This window comes from Pan paniscus, chromosome Y, assembly GCF_029289425.2.
Source record: "Pan paniscus chromosome Y, NHGRI_mPanPan1-v2.0_pri, whole genome shotgun sequence".
Taxonomy (NCBI): domain Eukaryota; kingdom Metazoa; phylum Chordata; class Mammalia; order Primates; family Hominidae; genus Pan; species Pan paniscus.
In genome coordinates, this window is record NC_073273.2 from 44,327,927 (window position 1) to 44,355,882 (window position 27,956).

General features: G+C 41.3%; 2 protein-coding genes across 4 annotated transcripts in view; both read right to left on the reverse strand.

Moving 5' to 3' along the window:
• The window catches only part of RPS4Y1 (ribosomal protein S4 Y-linked 1), a 28,156-nt gene extending 16,539 nt beyond the window's left edge, over window positions 1-11,617 (reverse strand). For 2 of the 3 annotated variants that reach the window (XM_055107045.2, XM_063602032.1), the window contains exons 1-4: window positions 8,509-11,617; window positions 7,894-7,971; window positions 5,889-6,069; window positions 4,419-4,516 (exon numbers count right to left, since the gene is read on the reverse strand). In XM_055107045.2, coding sequence (XP_054963020.1) covers window positions 4,419-4,516; window positions 5,889-6,069; window positions 7,894-7,971; window positions 8,509-8,511 — 360 coding nt within the window. In that variant the 5' untranslated portion in view covers window positions 8,512-11,617. Of the gene's footprint in view, window positions 1-4,418; window positions 4,517-5,888; window positions 6,070-7,893; window positions 7,972-8,162 lie in introns of all 3 variants that reach the window. The other variant, XM_055107044.2, reaches the window with a different exon arrangement.
• Window positions 11,618-14,301: 2,684 nt separating this feature from the next.
• XG (Xg glycoprotein (Xg blood group)) overlaps window positions 14,302-27,956 on the reverse strand; it is an 89,094-nt gene continuing 75,439 nt past the window's right edge. Inside the window, exon 5 of the mRNA XM_063602034.1 lies at window positions 14,302-14,675. Within this exon, the coding sequence (XP_063458104.1) occupies window positions 14,519-14,675 (157 nt within the window). The 3' untranslated portion in view covers window positions 14,302-14,518. The remainder of the gene's footprint in view (window positions 14,676-27,956) is intronic.

The window sequence follows — 27,956 nt, forward strand, 5'->3', positions numbered from 1 at the left end:
TCCCTCTGGAACTGTTAACCCAAGCTTCACGATGCATGTCAGTCCTTTAAGCATCCACAGATGACTGTGAAATACAGATTACACTTAGCAACTATCTACAAGTGAGTGAAATGCCTGTAAGCATGCTAGCACATTAACGGGTAACAGTTCTGTGTCTAACCTCTATACAGAGCTGACTGACCAGGTCTCCAGTGCTTCAAGACCAGGACAAAGGCAGGTTAAAAACTTTTGAACACTTTTATTAGTGGGAGTGCTCCTGCAAAAGCCAACTTTAGCAGGCTTTCCTCACATCCACCTCAGACGACTTTTATTACCTATGCACCTTCATGTGGCCAAAACAGCTCAGGATTTAGATCTTGGGTCCTCTCGCTTAGTAGAGGCCCATCCTGCCAGGAAACTAGAGGTTCACTAAGGGTAAGACTGGCCATATCATGAGGGGAACTTCCAGTTGAGCTAAACCTCTTACCACAGGGGGAGCCTCAACATCTGCAGAAAACCAATTATTTTTCCTCTGTCCCACAGCTGAAAAGACTGTCTTCAGATTTTAAAGATGTGACACCCCATCACCTGTCCTCCAGCCCCAAGACTCCCAAAGACTGTAGGGCTGGAGGACAGGTGAATTACCTGAGTTACCACTGGCAAGTGAGAAAGGCACAACAATGACAGCAAACAGGAGACTGCTCTGAGTTCAATCCTTAGTTCCTAGTATGGGGCTCAGCCTCTATGTGGTAAAGGAATCAGAGTTCGGATTGAGTCCTGCAAGTAGGCAGGCTGAAAGCCACGAAGGCAAGGATACAATGGATGAAAACAAAACAGTATGAGCTGAAGGACCCCAAACCAACTGCTTATAATAAAATGTCTGAGACAAAAGGAAATGTCTGAGAGAAAAAGAGAGGGTTGGGAGCCAGGGAAATAAAAGGTAGCTGAGCCTAGGTATATGTAAGCCACGCATATCTAAGCAAAATGCTTAGACAGGGTAGCCTCCAGAATGTGTCAGTTTCTGAGCACTCTCAGAGACAGAAGTTTGGAGAAAAACAGCCATTGAAAAGAACAAAATAATGCCTTTTGCAACAACATGGATGGACCTGGAAGCCATTATTCAAAGTGAAATAACACAGGAGTGGAAAACCAAAACCCCTATCTTGCTATGAGTATGCAAAGGCATACAGAGTGATATAACGGGCTTCAGAGACTTAGACGAGGGAGGTTGGGAGGGGGCCAGAGGCTCAGACGAGGGAGGTTGGGAGGGGGCCAGGGATAAAAATAACTACACATTATGTTCAATGTACACTACTAAGGTGATGGGTGCACTACAATCTCAGAACTCACCACTGGATAATTCACTCATGTAACCCAAAAAACACCTGTATCCAAAAAAATTACTGAATTTTTTCAGATTTATTTTAATAGGAGAACTACAGAGAAAAAGTTTATTCTTAACTGTTGAATAGCACTCTACCACAAGAAAACCTCAACTCTACCATCTGTCTGCTCAGCAGTCTTGACCAGTCATAATTTGTAATCACATCACCACCTACTACAACATGCCTGCCCCATTGACACCCTTTCCATACAATCTTGACTGCAAGGTGAGGCCTCCTGTCATTCTCCAAAATGAATGTCAAAGGTGAGGCTCCACTGAGAGCATTCTACGCTGTCCCTCTCAAACCACAGATAAACTCTTCGCTTCAAGTTTCCACTGCCCTTTGTACAACACCTACACAAACTAGTATGAAATCTTTCCCAGCTGGCCTCCCTCAGAAACAGATCTAACTGCCCAGGTTCCATCTTTTCTGAAACTTAAACTTCAACTGCCTATTCCCTCCACCTGTCTTCTTCCTTGCCCACCAAAAAGGCGCTAGTCTCCCCACTCATGGTCTTGATCATCTCCTTTTGCACCAGTCTCCAATTCTCTAAAACCAATTGGCAAACATCACCCACTATCTTAAAAGAAACTCCCTCTTTCTGCCTCTTTCTAGTCACTGTCCCGTATCTTCTACTTTGAGAATAACTGTCACCTTTATGAGATTCAGTCTTCTCAACGTTCAAGAATGGTAATCCATAAACCCAAGTCTCTGTTTGGTTGGTTACTCTGATTTTCTCTTTTTGATTTCTTTAACCAGTATTTTCTACTTTTCAGGAAACAGAACCTGCACCACCTAGATCCCGTTCATAAACCTTCTGCAATATGAAATCTCCCTCTCCCCATGCACACCTATCACTGAACACAAGCTGCCCAGTATCAATGAGGTTTCTGTGGCAACTATTCAGACAGCATCTACCGTAACTCTTTTGAGCAGTGTTTCAGTCCTCTATTTCAGTCAGCACTTACTTCTGTCTTATCATCTACTTGCAAGTTGCAAGGCAAGCTGAACCCAAAGCATTAAGGTACTGTCCTTCCATCCACAACTCTCTCAAGCATCCATGTATTTCACCAAGATCTGCAGCTACCATCTTATCCTACCACCAAATATTCAATCACCCTGTTCCACATGTGCTTCCTCCACACCACAGCTGGGGATGTATATTCTAAACCCCTGTCTTCTTTGCCATCTTCCAGGTGATACTTGTGCTCTCTACCCCCACTCACAATGGGAACAGGCACTGCCTTAGTTCCCATTACTCGTGTGCAAGTTCATCATGGGCTCACCCAAAGTCTTTCTTTTTCTCCCATCCACTGTAATGGCAATCACCCACAAAAACAGACCTAATCTCCCATTCTTAAATCCAGTGACTTCCATTTCCTTGGTCTTCAACAATTAATACCAAGTTGTTACGGGGAAATATTATGTCTGAAATCCATCAGGCTGTTTTCCCAAGACCCGCAAAATACCACTTTTCTAGTCTTATTTTCAAGGGTGGAGGGCTGTTTGGATGTTCTGTCTCTCCACTAACCTATGCTACCTGGTGGATTAATAAACTATGAAAAGGCTCCCTGGTGTGTCCCTGACATAACTGACATCCCAGGAGCCTCTGATTCTCCACTCTGAACTCGCTGTGTCCTTGGCTCAAGCCAAGCTAAACTGGGTGGGGTTTGTGACAGGGAATGCTCCCTTCCAGCTGCCCAAAGAAACAACCAGCAAACAAATAAGCTCAATCAAAACTTCCCCAAGTCTCTCACCTGTTACACAAGGATAAGGCCAATACCCTAACCCAGGGCAACCATTTGGCACTTCTCGCTACTATGCGATAGTCTCCTGGACACAAGATTTTTACACCCTGGCTGGCCAATCTGGTAGGGCCAGTACTAGGTATTAACAACACTCCAGTATCTCCTTGTCCCACTCCATCTCCCCCTACTTAAAAATTCACAGGGACTACCAATCTGCATTGTCTCTTGAGATCCAAATTACATACAAAGCAGAAACCAGTCATCAGATTTGATTTCCTCTGTGCTTTCTACCTTTTAGGTACAAAAGAACCCAACACCCTACGCGCCTGAACACACTGCATGATTCAAGGCCTAGTTCCTACCATCTAAAACAAAGTACCTCCTGTGGGCGAATCCACAAAAACACAATGGACCCTGCATCAAGGGACACGACCAAATAAGTCAGAAACAACCAAACAACCGATATTTGTCAATTCCTTTAGGGACTCTAATGTGTTTCCCCCAGAGAAATAACAGAGAAAAAGGCAAGCCGGTTAAACTAAGTAGAAACACATCCAATGAAACGTTGTGATTCACTTACAGAATGCATCTCATATTCAGATGGCATCTGGTCACTGTAACAGTGATTGGGTCATGTGAAAAATAAAGTCACCCCATGACCCTAAATCCAGGGAAAAGAGGAATGGATGACTGAGGGGTGATCCTGGTTTCCAAAGAGGTCTTCCCTACACAGAAAAATGGAAGGTGCTGTCCACACAGAAAGCAACTCCCTTGAAAGTTTCCTTGCAACTTCAGCCATTAAATCTGGGGAGGGAAGAGGGAGTTTTAAGGGCAGAGGCAGACATCAGGAAGTCAATCATCTTCTATGTCTAGCAAGTGCAAGGCAGCACTACTACTAACATAGTCACAGCAACCTGGCAGGAAAGCATATTATCACCATTTACAAGGAAAACAAAGACTCAAAAAAGGTTCTATGTACTGTTGCCTGCAGTTACACAATTAATGAATGACAAGAAATCTGGATTTCTACCCAGGCCTTCCTGGTCAATATCACAGATCTTTCCTGTACAGAAATATCTTGTCCTTCAGAGAACTCCTTACTTGTAATCCCGTTTCTAAAACAGTCTCGTGTGGAAAATCCATTACTTTCTATCAGTGTGCACTTACATGCCTGGATTAAACAACCAGACAAACAAGTAGAGATAGGAAATATTCCTGGAATCTGGCTTAAACACCCTCTGACAAACTTAGCAACAGACCTATCTGTCTGGAAATTACAAAGCTCACTTGACTTGCGCCAACGTACCTTTGCCTCTTCCACTGTGATGCGGTGAACAGCAAAACGGCCCTTGGTGTCATAGACCAGGCGGAAATGTTCACCTGTCTTCTCGATGCTGATGACATCTGATCACAAAAGGGTATAAGGAACATCGTTAACACAAAGTTTCTTTTGCCTGCACAGCAGAAACACTCTATGCCAGGTTGAACCTGAGAACGTTTTAGCAGCCTAGGAGTCCCCAGCGCTTGACGGAGGTGCTTGAATGAAACCAACCTACCCCTGCTCCTGTCCCAATACATGTCATCCAACAAAAGAAAGTGAATACATTTATGGCTGCTCTATTGCTTCCTATGTTCTTGTGCAATGGCTGCTTGAGACTGTGTTCTGGGTTAACGCACTCAGGATCCTGAGGAGAAAACATACATGAGCACACCCACAAATACCAGGAAACCAAATGAACAAGCAGACCTCACATTTAAGCAAGCAAGGCTCCAGGCTCAGCAGGCTGCCCAATCAATGTCCTGGCCCCCTTTACGCCCTCCATGACTTCGCTTATCAGGAGTCCTGCCTCACTCAGGATTTGGGGTTTTGAGAAAGAAAGCAAAATGCTAAAAAAAAAAAAAAAGAGGAAGGAAGGAAAGTAAGAAAAGGAAGGTCTGTCTTTTCTAACTCAGTGGCTGGATCCTAGGAATGTCCGGCCTGGAAGCCCATCCACTCGGTAGCATCCACACCTGACAAAGTAATCATCCCCCTGCTGTCTGGACAATGCTAGGCTAAAAAGCTGTATTGAGCCTTTCACCATGAAAAGGGTGAACAAAGCACTAGGTCAGAATTCCTTACCTTTCCCTACCTCCCCTCTTGGTACACTTTTTCCCTAGAGGTGTGTGACCCTTCTGCCCCTCCTCCCCCCCAAAAAAAGCTGCAAATCCATCCTTGGAGATCCAGAATAGTTAAGTCATCAACGAAGTGGGAAGACAGAGCCAAAACCCGGTTCACTGACAAAGATTCTCTCCTTGACCAATCGTTAGCCAGTTTCCTCTGAGCCCTCTTCTTGGCTAAGCTTCAACCTTGACCTATGAAGACCTCAACACTAACATAGCTTCTAAAAGCTCAAGATGAGCCCAGTCTGCCTCAAAGTGCCTGCCTGAGAAAACTCAAGGCTGCCAAAAGAATTTACTGTTTGTTCCAGCCAACACCTAAGGACAGCTCCTCTGTCTCCTAGTCTCTGACGGGAAGGTAGGAGCCTAACTTTGATAATCTGCCAGCATGCAGCCACTGCTGGCCTCATCCCATTTACATTATCAACCCCTTTCCAGCTTTTCACTTGAGCCTTGCCACTTCTCTCCCTATCCCTCCTTCTGAAAGGACCAGCAGTAACTTCCGCAGAAATCTGAAGTTCAGTGTCCGGTTTTATCACTGGCAACATGAGAGCCCTACATCTTGTCCTTCTCTCGACCTGTTCCTTCTTCAAAACAAAACAAAGAACTCTTTCCTTACCCATGAATCCAGCAGGGTATGTAACATCCACTCGAACCTTGCCATCAATTTTGATGAAACGTTGCATACATATCTTCTTTACCTCATCTCCAGTCAACGCATACTTGAGTCTATTCCTGAGGAAGACGATCAGGGGAAGACATTCCCTCAGCTTGTGGGGACCTGTCGATGGACGAGGTGCCTGTAGAAGACAAGGAAAGGTAACCTAATCTATGAAGATCCACTCCTTATGTAACCAGATTGAGCAGATGACGTACTTTAGTTCTGCATAAGTTCAGCTGAACTTAACTTGTTGTGGGGAAGAGGAATACAAGAGGGCAATTATTTTATTAGTTTAGAGGTCTGTCTTGTTAGGAAGGTCATATCCCCAACCATGGAAATCTCATTTTGTGCCCCTTCCTTCCCGAAATCTAGCCTCACAACCATCTCCACATTTTGCCCTGCCCCAAGCACCACTGCCACTCATACTCCTTCCTCAAACCTCCCTTGAACACAACACTACATCCCATGTATCTCAAGTGTAGCTTACGCTTTACCCAAAACCTTATGAAGACATATTCTACTACTCTCTCACCATGCCAGGCTTCAAAGTTCCACACAAGCCCTGCTGATGTTGCAGGACCACCCTGTAATACCCAATGTGTGTTCCTCCTCTCTTGGCTGCTTGCCGGCTTAAGTGTCATCAAATTCACACCGCAACAAATCCTGTAACCTATACTCTCGCAGTTTTGGTGTTATACTGTCCTTAGGATATCTGCTACCAGTACATATAAAGTCTCAAGGTCTGTCTTGAACACCACTCCCCAATTACCTTTTAAGCTTGATCACACAAGAATCCCTTCCAATGGAGACCGTTCAAGCTGCTTCTACAGATCCCTCTCTAGCTTTGTCTCTCTTAAAACGGACTCGCGATCATTAACCACACACTTTCATCAATGTCACAGGGAAAAGGAGAGGAACCCACAAGACTAAGGGACCAAGTTCCCAGCAAGTCTTCTTAAAAACAGTGCCTTGCTCATCCACTTAACAATAGAGAAAACAATGGCCCATCCAGGGAGGTCAAATAGTAGGTGACAGTAGCAGAGGTAGCACTTGGAAGCAGAAACTGACAGGGACAGGTTGCAAATCCAGGTCCCCAGCCAACACACTGCCTATGTTCTCTCTGAAAATATCAGAACAAGGAAGACAAGTTTCTACTACTCAGTGTTCAGAGTTCAAACTGTACCAAGAAGAGGCCAAATCAAGTTAGTTACTAAGTGCCTCCTAAATGGAGACCCTCAGAGCTAAATATAGTCTCTTACCACATTTATTCCTGCTCAAAAAACCCTTGGCATCTTAAGCGCCTCGATTCTGTCTTCTTCACACTGGCTCCTCTCTGTCTCAGAAGACCAAGACTTTACAGCTTTAACCACTCTCTCCTAGTGTGACCACACCATCAATGTGGAAATTGCCTAGTCTCCTTGTGAGATGCTTGCCTCCTGTGCCTCTGAGTATACTGCCCTCATCCTGCCAGGTATTCAAGGTTGGGTTCAAGAGCCTCCAGACTTTCTCACACAACTTCTTGCCCTTGTTTCGTGGGCTCCTGTAGCCTTTACTATTAAACCAGTAACTCGGGCTCAACGTAAAAAGCAGCTACTCCACCCTCTAAAACAAGGGGTAACTTTAAATTAAACGCATTTGATTATTAATGGGGACTCAGCGGACTGTCACTGAACTCCTTTCTTATGTGGAATTGGACACATTCATTAACCCACCCAGCTCTGGGCTCAGAAGTGCCCTCTGAAGTGGGGAGCTAAAACAGCAAAGGAAACCATCGGGACGTGACATCCTGGCCCTTTGTGGCACAGAAAAGTGCAAGGACAAGTTCAGGGTGCGGGAAGTCTTTACCAACGAAAATCCCACATAACAAACAAGCAAACGCCGCCCCCAAGAAATACCGAGCCACAGGTATTTAGCATGTACTCTTGACAAAAAAAAACAACAAAAAAAACAAAGTTATACTCACAAATACACCCGTTAGTTTGTCAAGCATCCAATGCTTCGGCGCTGCAACACGCTTTAAGTGCTTCTTGGGGCCCCGGGCCTGAAAAGGACACGAAACTCAGAGAAATTCGTTTCCGCTGACAGTGAAATGTCCTCATCTTCAGCTGTAGGAACTGCTAACGGGTAATACCTGATTCAAGGAGAAAAGATCGTCCAGCCCATACTGACGCCCCGTTTTGAACAAATATTACTTCCTGCCAGACCCCAGAAGAGACCACGCAAAGCACAGACCTTTGAAAACTTGGCGGGTCTCCCTAGCATCCGTCAAGAGAGCGTCCACAGTGTTCTCCAAGCGAATCTCAGGCTGCTTCAACGTGTGAAAATAAGCTAATCCGGGTAAAAAGCCACTGCCGGGCTGCGTCAAGGATGGACTCACGTGACGGCCCCCAGACCGAGCACAACGAGACACACTCTTCTCAGACCTCCCCTCTCCAAATCGGGTTTCCTGAAGCAGCACCAGCAGCATTCCCACCCACCAAGTAGGGGCGACCGAAAAGTGAAACATCGCCAAGGTAGAACGGCCCTTTTTCAAATGATGGAGGCAGATATACTAGGAGTTAGGAAGTATCGGTCTTACCATAGCGAAACTCTGCGACGGAAGAGAATCTGTTCTTTTCCGGTGCAACCAAATTCTGTTGTCGTAAACCGCAGGAAGTCAGATGAGTGAGAAGTTTAGTTCCAGTTTCTTATTCTTCCGCTGTAGAGTTCACATCCTGAAACTGAATTTCTTAGCATTTTCAGTTTCTGATACTGATTTACAGGTGTCACTTATGCCGCAGGACTTTTTGTTGTGCCTACCCCCCCGTCAAGTTGGCTGAGCTGGGAGGACGCAGTTTACACTCTTAAACTTATCTTTCGCCGACCTTCAAAATATTTAGCAAAAGTCCTGAAACAGCACGATTTAGGAGCCTTAAAAAAATGCCAATCGTAAGAAATAACCTATATGATTCTTTGTGACTGTGACATGCTGTGATTGCAAAATCATGATTTGTTTCGAGACAAATCATTCGTTGTTCAGGATTGGGGCCAATTTCATAGGTTTGGGAAAGTACTAAAATCGTCTGTACCGTAAACATTGAAAGGATAGGTTTTATGGCATTTGAATTTTAAGTCGAATACCTTGCTTTGGATTAGCTCGTGATGATGGCTGCACAGCTCTGTCCATGTCGTAAAACCTGCAGAACAATTCACTTTTAAGAGAGTGAAGTCGGCTATGTAAATTGTACCGCGCAGGCGTGTGTGTGGTCACAGCTTCCATTGGAATTTTTCACGCGCGTCCGCCTGACAGAATTGATATACAAAAAACAACCAGCCAGGCCGGGCACAGTGGCTCACTTCTGTAATCCCAGCTCTTTGGGAGGCCGAGGTGGGCGGATCACGAGGTCAGGAGATCGAGACCATCCTGGCTAACACGGTGAAACCTCGTCTCTACTAAAAATAAAAATGCAAAAAATTAGCCGGGCGTGGTGGCGGGCGCCTGTAGTCCCAGCTACTTGGGAGGCTGAGGCAGGAGAAAGGCATGAACCCGGAAGGCGGAGCTTGCAGTGAGCCGAGATCGCGCCACTGCACTCCAGCCTGGGCGACAGAGCGAGACTCCGTCTCAAAATAAACTAAATTAAATTAAATTAAAACAAAAAAACAACCAGTCAAATGAAGCTGCACTTCCTTAATGTGTACAATTTGATGAGTATGGACATAGGCGTAAACCCACGATACTACCATCACAATCGAGGTAATGAACATCTCCATCACCTCCAAAAGTTTCCTTGTGTTCCTTTCTGGTTATTCATTCTCTCTCTCTCTCTCTCTCTCTCTCTCTCGTGGCCAGTGCACAGGTTGGTTTCATACATTTTAGGAAGGCAAGATGTAAGCTGTAAATGGTGCAGGACATTGGGGTGGCTTGGTGGGGGGCTGGGGCAGTGGGAAGGTAGAATTTGATGTCATAAGAGACAAATGGTTGCATTATTTTGGGTCTCTGATCAGCCTTTCACTAAATACACAATTTAACTGTAACAGGAAGGGTAGAGGCCGGGTGTGGCAGCTCACACCTGTAATCCCAGCACTTTTGGAAGCTGAGGCAGATGGATCACCTGAAGTTGGGAGTTCAAGACCAGCCTGACCAACATGGGGAAATCCTGTTTCTACTAAAAATGCAAAAATTAGCTGGGCGTGTTGGCACATGCCTGTAATCCCAGCTACTCAGGAGGCTGAGGCAGGAGAATCGCTTTGGAAACTCTGACAAAAAAAACAAAAAACAAAAAAACAGGAAGGGTAGAGGAATAGTCAATTACTTTCATAGTCTGGCTCAGTGAGTCTGTATTTTTACATAAACAGCGTAGCAGAGGAAACAATGAGATAGGCATTTGTTGCAGATGTGCAGATGGAGGACTTTCTGTCTTGCACCTGTGAAGATGAGCTACCAATGTAGGTCGCCAGGGTGAAATTAAACAGAACTGCTTTGGAGTAAAGATCTTGAGGTGCATGGCTGGGCATAGAACCTCTGCCCTTTCCAATTTGAGACCCTTGGTGGGCAGTGCCTAAACACAGAGGCAACTGCAGGTTTCTGGCTGTGGGCAGTGAATCTAGGAGTTTCCGTGTGGAGGCACCAAATCACCACTGCTCAGTTTGTTTAAGGTATCTGGGTCTTTTATAATTTTTTTTTCCTTTTCTTTTTTGGTCTTTCAGTGGCTGTTTCCCTGTAGTTCCTTGGAAATTGAGGGCAATTAGCTAGGATCACTCTCTTGTGTTACCTGAATGCCAAGGAGTGAATAGGAATAATTGTCCTGCCCAGAAGGGTGAAGGACCTGTTTTTTTTTTAAATCTGTTCCAGGTGTGGTCCCTCATTCCTATGTGTGATGCAGCTCAGAGTAGACTTGCAAATGTTGCAGGAGACGTAAACCTTCTTTTCTTATTCTCCCGTTATCCTACTCAACTGGCTAAGAACAAAAAACGAACCCAGCTTCCAGTTCCTACCATTAACGTTCATGGAATGGGGAGCATGGGAAATCATGGCCTTATCAAATTATAAGGATGCCAGCAGTCAAGCCTTTCCTGCAGTGACAAAAATGAAAGCTCATAGTAGAGGCGGGCAGATCACGAGCTCAGGAGATCAGGACGATCCTGGCTAACACGGTGAAACGCTGTCTCTACTGAAAATACAAAAAAGTAGCCAGGCATGGTGGCACGTGCCTGTAGTCCCAGCTACTCGGGATGCTGAGGCAGGAGAATCACTTGAATGTGTGAGGCAGAGGTTGCAGTGAGCCGAGATCGCGACACTGCACTCCAGCCTGGGTAGCAGAGCCAGACTCTGTCTCAAAAAAAAAGACCTTGAGGTCCACAATGAATTTCTCTTTTGGGGCAATTGTGAGGAATCTATGTAGCTTTTTTTTTTTTTTTTTTCTCAGACAGAGTCTTTCTCTGTCACCCAGGCTGGAGTGCAGTGGCACGATCTCAGCTCACTGCAAGCTCACCTCCCAGGTTCACGCCATTCTCCTGCCTCCGCCTCCCAAGTTGCTGTTACTACAGGCGCCCACCACCATGCCTGGCTAATATATATATATATTGTATTTTTAGTAGAGACGGGGTTTCACCACGTTAGCCAGGATGGTCTCAATCACCTGACCTCGTGATGCACCCGTCTCAGCCTCCGAAAGTGCTGGGATTACAGGCATGAGCCACCGCTCCCGGCCCTATGTAGCTTTTTTTTTTTTAGCTTTGTCTTATTCTCATCTCAGGTTTGCCTGCCACAGTTCCCAACTTGACTTTTCTCTTTGGCCTCGTAGTGATTTGGGGGTTCCAACATTTACTTTTCCTTTCACACTCTCTTAGTTGAGTAGTGCCATATGCATAATTTCAAAATAATCAAGGTGTAAGAAAATGTAACAAACTACTTGGCAATATACACTCCTACCTTAAATCAGGGATTGGGTGATAAAGTTTCCTTCCAAACAGTAAGCAAATTGATGTGTTTACTGAGCACTTATTCTGTGCCAGGCATGCGTTTTCACTTTTCACATGGCCTAAGTGTGTTGAAAGAGCCTTAGCCAAACGGGCTAAGGGATGTGGTAATGTGGCAGGCCAGGTCTCACCAACACAGACCTCTATAACAACTGTTTCAGCACTGACTGATGGGTTAAGTTAAATATTAAAAGCTGAAAAAGCCAGTGTCCTTATACAAAGGCTGGAATGCAACAAAAATCCACCAAGAGTTTTCCCCAGGCCTTTCCTGAACCTTAAAAGCATGATTAAACAAGTTTTACTGGGGATCTGAAGAAACTCTTCAGGCCTTCACAAAAAAGTTTGTTAGGGGGTCTGAAGGAACTTCTCAAACCTTTATGATTTAGCAGGAGACAAGTGTAATCATCCCAGCACCTGCACCCACTGAGATTAAGCAAATTTACCGAGACTCCAGAGGAAAGTCTTCAGGACTCAGACCTTGCTTGTAGATTAAAAGAAGTAATCACATATGTCACATAGATGAATGCACACTTACATGTAGATATAGAGCTTAGAAGCTATAGAAGCTCTGGAAAACTTTGTAATTTTGAGTTGGCCTGGCAATAATTTCCAGGCCTTCTCCCTGTAACCGGTTGTAGAAATAAAAACTCTTCCTCCCTCCCTCTGGAGGGAAAACATGCAACTGGCACTTGTACACTCCTAAAGTCAGAGACATCTGACTCTAAGATTGGGGGATGCACAGGTAGGGGAATTCTTCAGACCTCACCCTCTCCAAAGGAGAGGCCCTTGGCAGGGGTTCTGAGGTCTAGTACTAAGCCCTCCTTAGAATTTTCTCTGAATTGCCATACTGCTTGTCCCGAATATTGTTTGGAAAGTGGAGTTTGCAGTTGAATGGGAAAGTGGGATGACATTGCATGTATCCAGGTTTTTGTACTGCTGTCTTAAGCAAGGGGCCTGGTTAATGTGTGACACTCTCATTTAGTGCTGTTTGGCCCCAGTACCCTTTGGAGTCGGGGGAGGTTTGGCCTTTAAAAATCTGCCATGGAGGCTCCTTCAGCAGAAATTTTGGTTCAGACTTCACTGAATTATCTGTTCGGGCAAACAGGCTAAAATCAGCAAGCTTATGTTGCTATCTCATGGCTGATGTTCCAAGCTATTGGATCTTTGTTTATGTGTGTGTATACAGGTCTAATGTGTTAATTTATATGTACACTTATTGTCATATGGTGTGTCTACCAAATTGGCTTATAAGTAAGAGTGCTCATAAATTAAGTAAATAAGTATAAGCAATTTTCAAGTTCATGTGACTCAAATATAACTTTACTGAACAAGGTGGCTTTAAAATTATTTAAAATAATTTTTAAAATTATTTTAGAATAAAAATAGAAATGCCTTCTGAATTGTCAGCATACATTTTGTCTGAATTTTATGTTTGTCTTTGCTAGCTATTTTAACATGTCAGTGTTTGGCACAGAAGGTTATAAAACTATAAACTCAGCCAAAACAAAATTATCTTGGTTTGCATGCTTTCTGTTGATGAATGAGAGTAACTTATGAAAGGAAAATATTTTGGGCTCCCCAAAATCACTAAGCTGAAGAGAAAATTCAAGCTGGGAATGCTTAGGGCCAACCTGCCTTCTATTGTATTCAAACTCACCCCTCTGCTCATTAAGATAAATGCATATCCGACTGCCTCCCTCAGAAAGGCTTATCAGAAACTCAAAAAAATGCTACCGTTTGTTTCCCACCTATCTGTGACCTGGAAGTTCCCAACCCCCCTCCCCACTTTGAGTTGTCCTACCTTTCCACATGGAACCAATTTCATTTTACGTGTGTTAATTGATGTATCATGTCTCTCTTATTCAAAATGTCACATTTGGGAGGCCAATGCGGGCAGGTCACAACGTCAGGAGATCGAGACCATCTTGGCTAATAAGGTGAAATCCAATCTCTACTGAAAATACAAAAAATTAGCCTGGTGTGGTGGCAGACACCTGTAATCACAGCTACTTGGGTGGCTGAGGCAGGGGAATCACTTGAACCTTGGAGGCAGAAGTTGCAGTGAACCGAGATTACACCACTGAACTGCAGCCTGGGAGACACAACGAGACTGTCTCAAAAATAATAATAATAATAATTAATAAAGTATAACAACTGAGTACAATGAATGGAATAAATGTTTTAGGTAAACCCTTTCTGTAAATTAAAATCTTAAAAGTTATTTTCGATGCTCATTTCATATCTGCGTCATTTCCAATTAAGAAAGGGTTGTAGTGTAGGGAAATATGTTCTAAAATTGTGGAATTGTTCTTATCTGTAAATGTCCATATCTGATAGTTCAGAATTTCTTACATTTTAGGGTTTCATTAAGTGTTAGGATAAAAATTCTAGTTAACATGTAATAATGAAAGGAGCCGGGCACATTCCTCAGCCCCGGGCTCAAAACAAACAAGCCCAGTACAAACACATCCCATCCTCCCATCCCACCACATATCGCCATATATCTCTCAAACTTCCTGAGCCCAGTACAAACACCACCAGGAAAGTCTCCGATAAGGGGACAGCCGTTCAAAGTTTTACTGAAAGAGCGGGAACCAAAAGAATTCCTTTGTTCCCCTGTAACTTTCAGGCTATAAAAAGCAAACACTCACATTGTTCAGGGCCCTCTTGTATGCTGTGGAATGGAGGGACCAGGTTCGAACTTGTAGTAAAGATCCTTGCCGCTTGGCTTTGACTCTGGACTCTGGTGGTCTTCTTTGGGGAACTAACGGTCTGGGCATAACAATTCTGTATACAAAATGTGCCGGAAAAGGTTATGTTATTAGGATTATGTTATTAGTACCTCCCCAGACTCCAAAGAGACAAAAACAAACAAAAAAAAATTTGTCTATTTCAGTAGTTATCCAAAAGGTAGTTCAGATTACAGATTTGAAAAGGTTATTCTTGAAACAATGTGGTAATGAACCGTTCAGTAGGTGAGAAAAATGTGGAAAAATTATATTATAAAATATTCTTTAAAACCTGATAAAGAATTGGACACATTTGGCTAATTAACATTTTCATAGCTAAAGCTCTTCCTCTTGATTAAAGCAAAGTAAGAAGTATTGTTAAAAATGCATTGACAATTTGACAGTTCTTTTTTTTTTTTACATACAGTTAAGCCTGAAGCTGGATTTAGTGTGGAGCCAAGTTTCAACATACATGCTGATGTTATGCCCAGACCGTTAGTTCCCCAAAGAAGACCACCAGAGTCCAGAGTCAAAGCCAAGCGGCAAGGATCTTTACTACAAGTTCGAACCTGGTCCCTCCATTCCACAGCATACAAGAGGGCCCTGAACAATGCGAGTGTTTGCTTTTTATAGCCTGAAAGTTACAGGGGAACAAAGGAATTCTTTTGGTTCCCGCTCTTTCAATAAAACTTTGAACGGCTGTCCCCTTATCGGAGACTTTCCTGGTGGTGTTTGTACTGGGCTCAGGAAGTTTGAGAGATACATGGCGATATGTGGTGGGATGGGAGGATGGGATGTGTTTGTACTGAGCTTGTTTGTTTTGAGCCCGGGGCTGAGGAATGTGCCCGGCTCCTTTCACTTGCATTGCTTCACACTACGTTTACTATTTTATGTGGATAGTGCCAGTACTGGAGTCCTTATTGGTCATGTTGACAGAACAGGAGTATTGCCATCATGAACAAGCACCTCATTTTAAAATTCATCTTAATCAAAAAACAGCCTAAATCCAAAGGACAGCAGCCTAATGGCAAAAGTCAGCATAATCCTAAACCACAAATAACATCTCCAACAAGAAACATTACAAACTCCTCCCCATCCAGAGACACACTAGCCCAGAGATAACCCCCTACTGCCAGAAAGATGTCAGCCCCAAGATAACCTCCCCTCCTCCCAGAGATATTCCAAACCTTCCATAAACTTCTCCCCCATATAGAAACATTCCAAACTTGTAATAAACTCCCTCAGCCTAAAACCAATATATACTCATACAGTTTGTAAGAGAAAGTGCTCCTGACTGAAATTAGCCAGAAGCCCCTCTCAAGTTTTATCTAAAACAACAACAACAACAACAAAAAACTGTCTTTCACTGTTAAATTGCATTTCATGTTTCTTCCCTTTTTTTTTAACTCTTAAAAATGTGTTTAAAGTGAATTTCTGAATTGCACAGGATGGATGATGATCTTAATAAACTTAAGGACATTGAATTGTGTATCAGGAATAAAATATTATGCATAGTTTTTTGAGGGGGTTCTGGGTAACACTGTAGCCTCCAGAGAAGATTAAATACAAAAACTTCAGGTTGATTTTCTCTTTATTTGTTTTTGCTTCTAGTTTTCATTTGTTTGCTGTTTCCTTCAGATTTTGCTTATGCATGCATATTTATATATATATATAACCATGATTTTCTTTTAGGTTCTAGTGGAAGGCTCTTATTTGGTTCTGTGAATAGTTATTTTTGTTTCCTATGCATTTCTATCAAGTCACCCTTTGTACCGTTTATCTGGAATTCCTAAGCTATCTTGGTCAGGCTTACAGGAGTTAATGGAGCACACTAGCCTTTTAACCTTAAGCTAATTTTTTGGGTTTTAGGCTTCTTGATACTTTAAGCATGTTGAATATACTTTTGTAAATAGAATTTGAAGTTAAGAATTTCTTACCAGTCAGTTTGACAGTTCTGGTCTCTTTCTCTCTGTGCAAACCAAAGTCATTGTTTATCTCCTCTGTAATGTTTTAATTACTAAAAAGAGCTTTAATTAATTCGTTTAATAATGAACTTAAATCAAATATTTTGTTTTAAGTAAGTAAAAAGTGTAATGCCTTTTAGTTCACATAACTTTAGTAATCTTATAAACAGTTTTAAAGATTATTGGTAAAATACAAATGTCTTCAAAATGTAAACATGTGGTCTAAATTATGTCCAAATATTAGGTTTGCTAAATGCTTTAAGGTTATAAGCTGCTTCTTTGTCTTTTGAGAATTGTTTAACTTGCCTGCTTTCCAGCTAGGTAAGTCCTGGGGACAAGTGGAGTTGGCCACACCCCTAGCTATGCTGGAAACAATCAGATCTTATCAACACCTAGCACATAATTAACATAACAGGTTTTATGTTAAAATTAAATTGCTAAGAATCAACATCGTAACATGCAATTAAGACTGCTAGAAACAGTTTTACATGCAAGGTGTGTAAGAACAGTATAATTTTTTTTTTAAATAAAAGGTTATATGAAAGGTTTTCACTTCTTTAAAATTTCCGAGTCATGATTTTGGCAAAATACATAATTTATGGTAATCTGAAATTCAAAAATCTAACTTCAGTTTCAATGTCTTTCCTAATGCCTGGCTTTTTGGATGGATCAGAGAGAGGGCCCCTGAAAGCATCCAGAAAAGAGATTAACAGGATTACTTGACATGCTTAGTTACTTGGGATCGTCAAAATGATGTTCAATCTTTATTTTATATTTTGGTGAATAACACTAATATACATTCCAAAATTGTATGGGATTTCTAAAATTCTAATGTCTAAATATATGCTATCCATTATAATTATGGTTATTCTTGTTTTTTTGTTTTGTTTTGTTTTTGAATTTTGAGTCTCGCTCTGTTGCCCAGGCTGGAGTGCAGTGGCACAGCCTGGGCTCACTGCAACCTCCACTTCCTGGGTTCAAGCAATTCTCCTGCTTCAGCTTCCTTCATAGCTGGGATTACAGGTGCCTGCCACCATGCCCAGCTAATTTTTCTAATTTTAGTAGAGACGGGCTTTCATCATGTTGGCCAGGCTGGTCTCAAACTTCTGACCTCAGGTGATCCACCCACCTCAGTCTCCCAAAGTGCTTGGATTACAGGCATGAGCAGTGGCTTAAGTTATTTTAAATCACAGAATAACCAAATTTTCTTATATAAACCTACTAACCCAAGAACAAAAAATTAAATACCAAGAAACTACCTTGTCAGATTTTCATGTTAAACCGGCTGATACTGAAATTGTTTAAATATACAATTTGAATAAACTCCACAGTCTCAAGTCGTGTTACCTATGATAATCCATTAGTTATCAGTGCTAATGATAAACCCATTTGTTATCAGTGCTATGCACCTAATTTGGAAAATCAACTGGTATTCAAGAGGCACTAATATTAATTAGGTATGGACTCATGGAGAACGAGCAGGATGGCCACCTTGTCCTTCCCAAGTCTTTAAAGCCTTTATTATTAAAAATTCTGCATTCCATGACTCATCATGGAAAAGATAAAATAATCCAAATTGAATACATTTGTGTGGTAACTTAACAAATTACTAAAATAGCTTGTATCCAATGTTTGGTCCCATATTCCTGGGAAAACAAAATTTTAGGTACACTTGGTCAGCTGGTGGGCCATTTAAACACTTTTAAGGGATTTCAATTGTAATTTTCAGTGCATGTTTTCTGGTTATATAAAAGCTTTAGCATGCAAGAGAGTTGATGTTATAACAGTAAATTATTATGCTACAGGGCATTTTCACCAGGTAAGGGAAGTTTTTTTTTTTTCTGGCTTCACAATTTTGTTTTATCAATATGCATCTGTGAGCCAGTATTGCATGCATATACATATGCATGTGAGCCAGTATTGCACTATCTTAATGACTCTGTAGTAAGTTTTGAAACCGGGAAGTGTGAGCCCTCCAACTTTGTTCTTTTTCAAAAGTGTTTAGGCCATTCTGAGTCCCTTGCATTTTTCAATTTGAAGTTCAGCTTGTCGATTTCTGCCAAAAAAAAAAAAAAGGCAGCAAGGATTTTGATAGAGATTGTGTTGAATCTGCATGATAATTGGTGGGGCATTGGCATCTTAAAGGCTTAATAAGTCTTTAATTTTAAGATAATAATCAATATTATCCATGAACATGGGGTGTCTTTCACTTATCTAGATATTTTTCAACTTATTTTAACAATTATTTAGAGTTTTCAGTGTATAATTTTTACATTTCTTTTGTTAAAATTTTCCAAAGTATTTTATTCTTTTTTATTCTATTGCAGATAGCATTGTTTTCTTAATGTCACTTTTTGGATGTTCATTGCTAATGTATAGAAATACAACTGATTTCTTTATATTTGTCTTGTATAACATAAACTTGCATAATTAGTTTGTTAGTAGTTGTGGGTTTTTTTTAAGGGATTATTTAGGACTTCTTATGTAGATGATGTCATCTGCAAATAGAGATAGGTCTACCTCTTTCTTTCCAATATATATGACTTTTATTTCTTTTCCTTTCCCAGTTCCCCTAACTAGAACCTCTAGCACAATGTTGAGTGGAAGTGACTAGAATGCACTGATCCCTTTCCCGTTATGTAATGCCATTTTTTTCTCTTTTGATATTTGTAGGTTTAAAGTCTGTTTTATCAGAGACTAGGATTGCAAACTGTGCTTTTTTTGCTCTCCATTTTCTTGGTGTATGTTCCTCCATCCGTTTATTTTGAGCCTACGTGTGTCTTTGCATATGAGATGTGTCTCATGAATACAGCACATCGACGGGTCTTGAGTCTTATCCAATTCGCCAGTCTGTGTCTTTTAATTGGGACATTTAGCCCATTTACATTTAAGTTTAATATTGTTATGTGTAAATTTGATCCTGGCATTATGATGCTAGCTGGTTATTTTGTCCATTAGTTGATGCAGTTTCTTCATAGTGTTGATGGTCTTTACAATTGGCATGTTTTTGCAGGGGCTGGTACTGGTTGTTCCTTTCCATGTTTAATGCTTCCTTTAGGAGCTCTTGTAAGGCAGTTCTAATGGTGACAAAAATCTCTCAGCATTTGCTTGTCTGTAAAGGATTTTATTTCTCCTACATTTATGAAGCTTACTTTGGCTGGATATGAAATTCTGGGTTGAAAATTCTTTTTTTTAAAGAATGTTGAATATTGGCTCCCACTCTCTTCTGGCTTGTAGGATTTCTGCAGAGAGATCTGCTGTTAGTCTGATGGGCTTCCCTTTGTGGATAACCCGACCTTTCTCTTTGGCTGCCCTTAACATGTTTTCCTTCATTTCAACCTTGGTGAATCTGACAATTATGTGTCTTGGGCTTGTTCGTCTCAAGGAATATCTTTGTGGTGTTCCCTGTATTTCCTGAATTTGAATGTTGGCCTGCCTTGCTAGGTTGGGGAAGTTCTTCTGGATCATATCCTGAAGAGTGTTTTCCAACTTGGTTCCATTCTCCCCCATCACTTTCAGGTACACCAATCAAACGTAGATTTAGTCTTTTCACATAGTCCCATATTTCTTAGAGGCTTTATTCATTCCTTTTTATTCTTTTTTCTATAATCATGTCTTTTATCTTTATTTCATTAAGTTGATCTTCCATGTCTGATATCCTTTCTTCCTCTTGATTGATTCAGCTAGTGATACTTGTGTATGCTTCACAGAGTTCTTGGGCTGTGTTTTTCAGCTCCATCAGGTCATTTATGTTCTTCTCTAAACTGGTTATTCTAGCTAGCAATTCCTCTAACCTTTTTTCGAGGTTTTTAGTTTCCTTGCATTGGGTTAGAACATGCTCCTTTAGTTCAGAGGAGTTTGTTATTACCCACCTTCTGAAACCTACTTCTGTCAATTCATCAAACTCATTCTCCACCCATTTTTCTTCCCTTGAGGATGAGGAGTTGTGATCCTTTAGAGGAGAAGAGGCATTCTGCTTTTCAGAATTTTGAGCCTTTTTGCGCTGGTTTCTCCCCATCTTTATGGATTTATCTACCTTCGGTCTTTGATGTTGGTGACCTTCTGATGGGGCCTCTGAATGGATGTGCTATTCCTTTCTGTTTGTCAGTTTTCCTTCTAACAGTCAGCCCCTCTGCTGCAGGCCTGCTGGAGTTTGCTGGAGGTCCACTCCAGACCCTGTTTGCCTGGGTGTCACCAGCAGAGGCTGCAGAACAGCAATGATTGCTGCCTGTTCTTTCCTCTGGAAGCTTCATTCTAGGGGGATACCCACCATCATACAGGAGATGCCAACCAGAGCTCTCCTATATGAGGTGTCTGTCAGCTCCTACTGGGAGAAGTCTCCTAGTCAGGATACACAGGGGTCAGGGACCCACTTGAGGCAGTAGTCTGACCCTTAGCAGAGCTCAAACGCTGTGCTAGGAGATCCGCTGCTCTCTTCAGAGCTCACAGGCAGGAACATTTAAGTCTGTAGAAGCTGCTCACAGCTACCCCTTCCCCCAGGTCTTCTGTCCCAGGGTGATGGGGGTTTGGTCTATAAGCCCCTGACTGGGGCTCTTGCCTTTTTTTTTAGAGATGCCGTGCCCAGAGAGAAGGAATCTAGAGAGGCAGTCTGACCACAGCAGCCTTGCTGTGAAAGCTTTTTACAGTTTGGATCTTCTGAGAACATCAAAGAAAACCTGACCTTGCCATCCACACTACAGCAAAACTTAAGGACCTTGAACTTTAGGTTTATCATCTCACAGTTCCACACTCTTGGAACTGTACATCCATTGGAACCCTTAAGGTAAAACTAACCAGGGAGGTTTCTCCCCAGAAGAGCATGCTGTCTTTGATGTAAGCAACTTTTCTAAAGTTCACAGATTAAGACTTCTACTATCATGAAACTTATCTTTGGAAATTTTATCTTGCTATTCCTCTATGAACAATAGAAATGGAAAGGAGGTCTCTTATATGCACTTATGGGGTGTACTTTTATTTGTGAATGTGTTTACAGCCAGCCTTATACATGGATAACTTTATACTTTGGTGGATACAAGATAAAGGCCCAATGTCAGTAAGAAACTTTAATGGTACATACATTGCCTCATAATCAATCAGAAACAAAATATTGGTTCATTCGTCTTAACCCACATCATGGGTTAAAGAGAACATTACCAGGAGGCCTTCACTCTTCTACAAGGGCATCATTTGTTAGGTTTTTCTTCCATGGTTTAAAATAGAAGAAGCAATGATTACAAATGTATGCTCATGATAGGCTGTATAGCAAATTCCACTGTAAAGGATGCAACAAACTTTAAATTCTCTTTTGGAGTTCACACAGAATTGGCAGAACAGAGAAGTATCTCTCCAGTTGCTGGTACTCATGGCCTATTGGAGAAATTCACTGGTAGAAGATTAATGAAAAGACTGCTTAGTTAAGTATGTAGACTCTTTATCTAGCTTATCCTTTGATCTATTTAATCTTAAGTGTTCTGGTTTGTGGTACCTTAGGTAAAGAGCATACTCCAACTTCTTGGTATTATCCTCCCAGTAGTCATGATAATACTCTCCCTGATGTGCTGTTGTTCTCTCAAAGGTTTTAAATGCTTGCCTGCAGCCATCTCTAGAATGGTCTCTCTTCAACTGGAATGACAAGAGCTGAAAGAAATCTGCAACCAGGCCAGGCGCGGTGGCTCACACGTCTAATCCCAGCACTTTGGGAGGCCATGGCGGGTGGATCATCAGGTCAGGAGTTCGAGACCAGCGTGACCAACATTGTGAAACCCCGTCTCTACTAAAAATACAAAAAAAATTAGCCAGGCTTGTGGCACGCACATGTAATCCCAGCTACTCAGGAGACTAAGGCAGGAGAATCGCTTGAACTGGGGAGGTAGATATTGCAATGAGCCGAAATCACACCACTACACTCCTGCCTGGGCGACAAGAGAGAGACTTCGTTTCAAAAAAAAAGAAAGAAAGAAAGAAAAAGAAATCTGCAACATAACCTATGAATGATGTGCTGAGATGGGAAACCCAAAATGATGGTAAATCAGAGTGGCACTAAGGCCATTGTCTCACCATGGCAACCCAAAAAACAGCAGTCACAGTCTAGGTCTTTCCAGAAAGTAAATGTAGAGCCCCTGACAGAACACATTCCTCCTTACAGCACTGTAATGCTGGAGAAGTGTCTGCTGCAGCTGCCATTGTTGCTGTTGTTCCATTTGCAACTTCTCAGTCTCAAAGATGACAGCAAGAACCAGGATCATAAAGGAGGTGGTCCTAATTGACAAGGCTGCTATGGAAAACCTATGCATAGTCTTAGCCACAAAGAGTGAAAGATCAAAAGTGGCTTCATCTATGGAGCCATTTTATGTTATTTGATAGCATAAAATTAACATGAAATGAAAATGTAAAGAGATGGGCGGGCATGATGGCTCACACCTATAATCCCAGTGCTTTGAAAGACTAAGGCAAGAGGATTGCTTCAGCCCAGGAGTTTGAAGTTGCAGTGAGCTATGGACCTGCCATTGCACTCCAGCCTGGGTGACAGAGGAACATCCTGTTTTTAAAATAAAATAAAAAAAGAAAAAACATAAATAAAATATAAAGAGATGACTTTTCAAGCAAAGGGTCTATTTGGGAAAATACAAGAATTTCAAAGCCAGGTGAAGTGGCTTATTCCTGTAATCCCAGCACTTTGGGAGGCAATGGCGGATCACATGAGACTAGGAGTTTGAGACCAGACTGGCCAACGTGGTGAAACACCATCTCTACTAGAAGTATAAAAATTAGCCAGGCATTATGGCATGTGCCTATAATCCCAGCTACTCAGGTGGCTGAGTCAGGAGAATCACTTGAACCCGGGAGGTGGAGGTTGCAGTGAGCTGAGATTGTGCCACTGCACTCCAGCCTGGGCAACAGAGCAAGACTCCATCTCAAAAAACAATTACAAATACAAAATTACAGGGCAAGTTAACAGCTAGAAAAAGAAATAGCAGTAAAATACATTTTAAAAAGCAGACATATGAAATCTCAGTTTTTACATGATTATGACTATGTAAACTGTATTCACTGCTAGACAACATTACGTGTGTGTGTGTGTGTGTGTGTGTGTATGAATGTGTGTGTTTGTGTGTTTCCTTTCCCTGTGTTTTTGGTGGGTTTAGCACCATGTACACATACATTACCAAGCTCTGAGGTTCATACACACATATTCTTTCAGTATATTGAAACATACCAGAATATGGGTGATACATTTTTAATATCTACATTTATTCATATTATCCTGAAAGCAGACCCCAGGTTCCTGGAGAAGAGAATGTATTAACTATCACCAACTTGCTGCAGTAACTGTTCCAGATCCCGTTTACCCCAATTCTCTCCTTTTCTGAAGAGAAGTGAGGAAAGCTAGTTCCATGTCACTCTACACAAACCATGGTCTGTGCTGTAGATGAGGAACCCAGAAATTTTGAAACTGACTTATGTATACATACACTCTGTCCATTAATCTCCTTTGAGAAGGAGAGAAAGCTTTATACTCTCCAAAATAAGTAGTTTCTTTTTGGGGACTGTCTCTATGGAAAAAGGGGCATCTGAGTCTTAAAACTCCTGGAATGTCTCCACAGTCTTAAGCTCCATCTGCCTTCTGAAATGTAAAAACACTCCTTCGAAGAGGTGAAATAGTCATAACTACTTATTCAGGAATCTTTTAAGATTGCTGAGATTGTGCCACTGCACTCTAGCCTGGGAAACAGAGCAAGACTCCATCTCAAAAAAAAATTACAAATACAAAATTACACAGGAAAGTAAAGAACTAGAAAAAGAAATAACAAAACCTTTTAAAAAACAGACCATATAAAAATATCAGTTTTTATATGATTATGACTATAAACTGTATTCAGTAGACAGCATTATGTGCGTGTGTGTGTGTGTGTGTGCACGTGTGTGCTTCCTTTCCCTGTGTCAAGGCTTGTTCTTTGACCAAGGCCAGTTCTCTGTGAAATTTGTTCAGATAGCCCTAACTATTTAGACATGTAACTGTATTTTTTGTATAGCCTCACATGGGGACTTCAATGTAATCTTTTGGAAGGAAATCCTATTAACACCCTCTGCACGTCCATCCTATGCATGTTAAACCTACTTCAACTGTTTTCCAAATTGAATCCAGAATCCTGCATTATAATAGCTCTGTTAAGGCTTACAGTCTCATTTTGATGGAGCGTTTCTATCCACATTTCTTGTTAGAGAAACCATTCTCAGTATATAAACTCTAATTCTGGGTATCTTTCATAACTGTTTATTTGATGATTCCTTACTTCTAACCCTCTTGTCTATCTTCCATTATTCTTTTTTCTTATACCAAAGTTAGCCTGCTGGTCTGAAACTCTATTTACTTATCTCTTTTCTCATTTTAAAGTGAAATGGTGACATCCCTGTCTTGAAAAGACATCAATCTGCCAATGTATTTACAGATTACATGAGGTGTAGTATAACTGTCTCTTCATTAATTTTTGCATAAATTTTATGTAAATTATATGGATTTAGATATAATTAACATTATCTCTACTTATAAATATTTAGGTTTACTTCCCCTGTTTCTATTAAGAACAACTCTGTGAGCATATTACATCTTTGCACACATTTTCTTGTTTCCCCAGGAAAGATTCCATTGTGCATAATTCGAAGTATCAAAAAACATGCATACGTTATTTAAGTTAAAAATTAACTGGAAAATAAACTCATTTGAAAATATAATGCATTCACAAAGTTCAAAAGTTAATGTCCAATACATGTCCAAACATCAAGAAATCCGTTCCCATCAAACCCAGTCTAGTAATGCTAGCATATAAAATATTCCAGAAAATATTAAAGTCTTTTATTTTATTTTATTTTATTTTTTTGAGGTGGAGTTTCACTCTTGTTGCCCAGGCTGGAGTGAATGGCATGATCTTGGCTCACTGCAACCTTGCTTTCCGGGTTCAAGTGATTCTCCTGCCTCAGCCTCCTGAGTAGCTGGGATTACAGGCATGCGCCACCATGACTGGCTAATTTTGTAGTTTTAGTAGACACGGGGTTTCTCCATGTTGGTCAGGCTGGTCTCAAACTCCCGACCTCAGGTGATCTGCCTGCCTTGGCCTCCCAAAGTGCTGGAATTACAGGAATTTTATAATATCTTTTGCAATTATATGATAAGTGATGCTTATTATTTACTATTTCCTAATATTTTGGCTATTTTTCTCCTGCAAAACATAATGAATGTTTTGAGAGAATCACATAGCAGGATAACTTTTAACTAAAAAGAAGAAAATCAAGCTTTCAAATAATTAAAGTTAAGGTTATTCATAGTCTTAGTGAGAATTACACCCCAGGAAAGTCTTTTGGAAAGTTTTTGTTAGACTACTCCAACACGGTGATTCAACCAAGAGCGACCGCCATACCCAGGTGGTGGTGCATCTGCGTGTGCTCAGAAATTTTATCTAATTTTTAAATAAAAGTTACCACTAAAGCAAAATATCATCAAAAGTTTGGGTGCAAGGGTACATCTGGTTATAGATTAAAGAGGTGTAATCATGAATTCCTGTATCTTATGTACAGGAAGAGGCAAGGGTCAGGGTCATTAGACTTATCTTTTCTAAAAATGCAGTGATTCATGCAACAGACATGGAAACCCATGATCTGTCCTGCTTATCATTTTCAGGGCATTCTTCCAGAGGGCTGCATTCCATCACGATATGAGGGCTTTGTAAACTTCTGCAGGCAAGCAGAATAAGCAAGCCTGGCTACTTACATCTGCTACTTTGTCACAACTTAAAATGACATCCTTTATCTTCTAACTTTCACTGGTGTGCCTAATAAATCCATAAGCAAAAGAAGCAGTAGAGTGATATGCGTAACACTGACCTCTGATATTAACAACATGTGACAAAACCATAAGTAAATTTTGCCTATTCACCTTGTTAACACAAACTGGTAGAATACAAACTTGGTTACTCTTAGAGGTTTTTGTACTGAAAGAGATAAGATTAAATTTATTACTTTCTAAAATGCAACTGTGTATTGTAGGACTTGTTATAATAAACGTGGATGGGGATTTTGTTTGTCTAAGGGCCAATTAAAATAACACAGAAGAACTTACTTCTGAAAATTTGTTTTCTTGCTTAAGTTCCATCAATAAATACAGTGTGAAATGTTAATTGATATTTTATTTACAAAATGTGAAGCTTGCAGAAATTATATAATCTGTGTCCTCCAAATTTATATTGGGAAATAAAGTGATTCTCAATCACAGGGAACCATAACCATCTGATTGTTATCACTCCTGGAATATAATATGGCTTCTTCCTCTGCTCAAATATGAGTGATTATGTTTTAGTGGCATTTCCCAAACTCCCTGAGGTTGACTTAAAAGCAAAAACTTGACCAGGCACAGTGGCTCACACCTGTAATCCCAGCACTTTGGGAGGCCAAGGCAGGCGGATCATCTGAAGTCAGGAGTTTGATACCAGCCTGCCCAAGACGGTGAAACCCCGTCTCTACTAAAAATACAAAAATTAGCCAGGCCTGGTGGTGCATGCCTGTAATCCCAGCTACTTGGGAGGCTGAGCCTGGAGAATTGCTTGAACCTGGGAGGCAGATGTTGCAGTGAGCACACCAGTGTACTCCAGCCTGGGCAACAGATCAAGATCAAAACAGATAAAAACAAAAACAAAAACAAAACAAAACAAAAAACAAAAACTGTCCTCTCATCCCTTAGTACTTGGATCACTGTGGCACTATTCCATATGTTTAGAATCCAGGTGTTGGACTCTTCTATAAAGGAGCAGGGAAACATGCAGGACCTATTCATTTATGTATGGATCATCAGTGCCTGGTGCTTCTGTGAAAAAAAACAAGGAGTTACATACAGGAAAATACTTAGGAGGATGTATAGATTCTTGTGTTTGCTGTAATAAGTTACCACAAACTTGGTGGCAGACAACATAAAATGTATTTTCTCACAGTTCCACATGATACAAAATTCACACATCAGTATCCCAGGGTGGAAATGAAGGTGTTGGCAGGACTGTGCTCCTTTCAGAGGCTCTAGGAGAGAATCTATTCCATTTCTCTTTAGCATCTTGTGCTTGCTGCCATTCCTTGGCTGTGGCTGCATACTCCAGCCTTGGATTTTATCGTCACATCAGGTTCTCTATGTGTTTGTGTTATGTGAGTTCACATGTCTCTTCTTTATAAGGAAAGTTACTGTGGCATCTATGGTCCACCTGAATATTCCAGGGTGATCTCTCATCTCAAGGTTGTTTATCATATCTGCAAAGACCCGTTAGCAATAAAAAAAATTATTGCAGTGACAAAGAGTAGAAAATTAACGTCTTTGCAGGGCCCAGTTTTCAACCCAT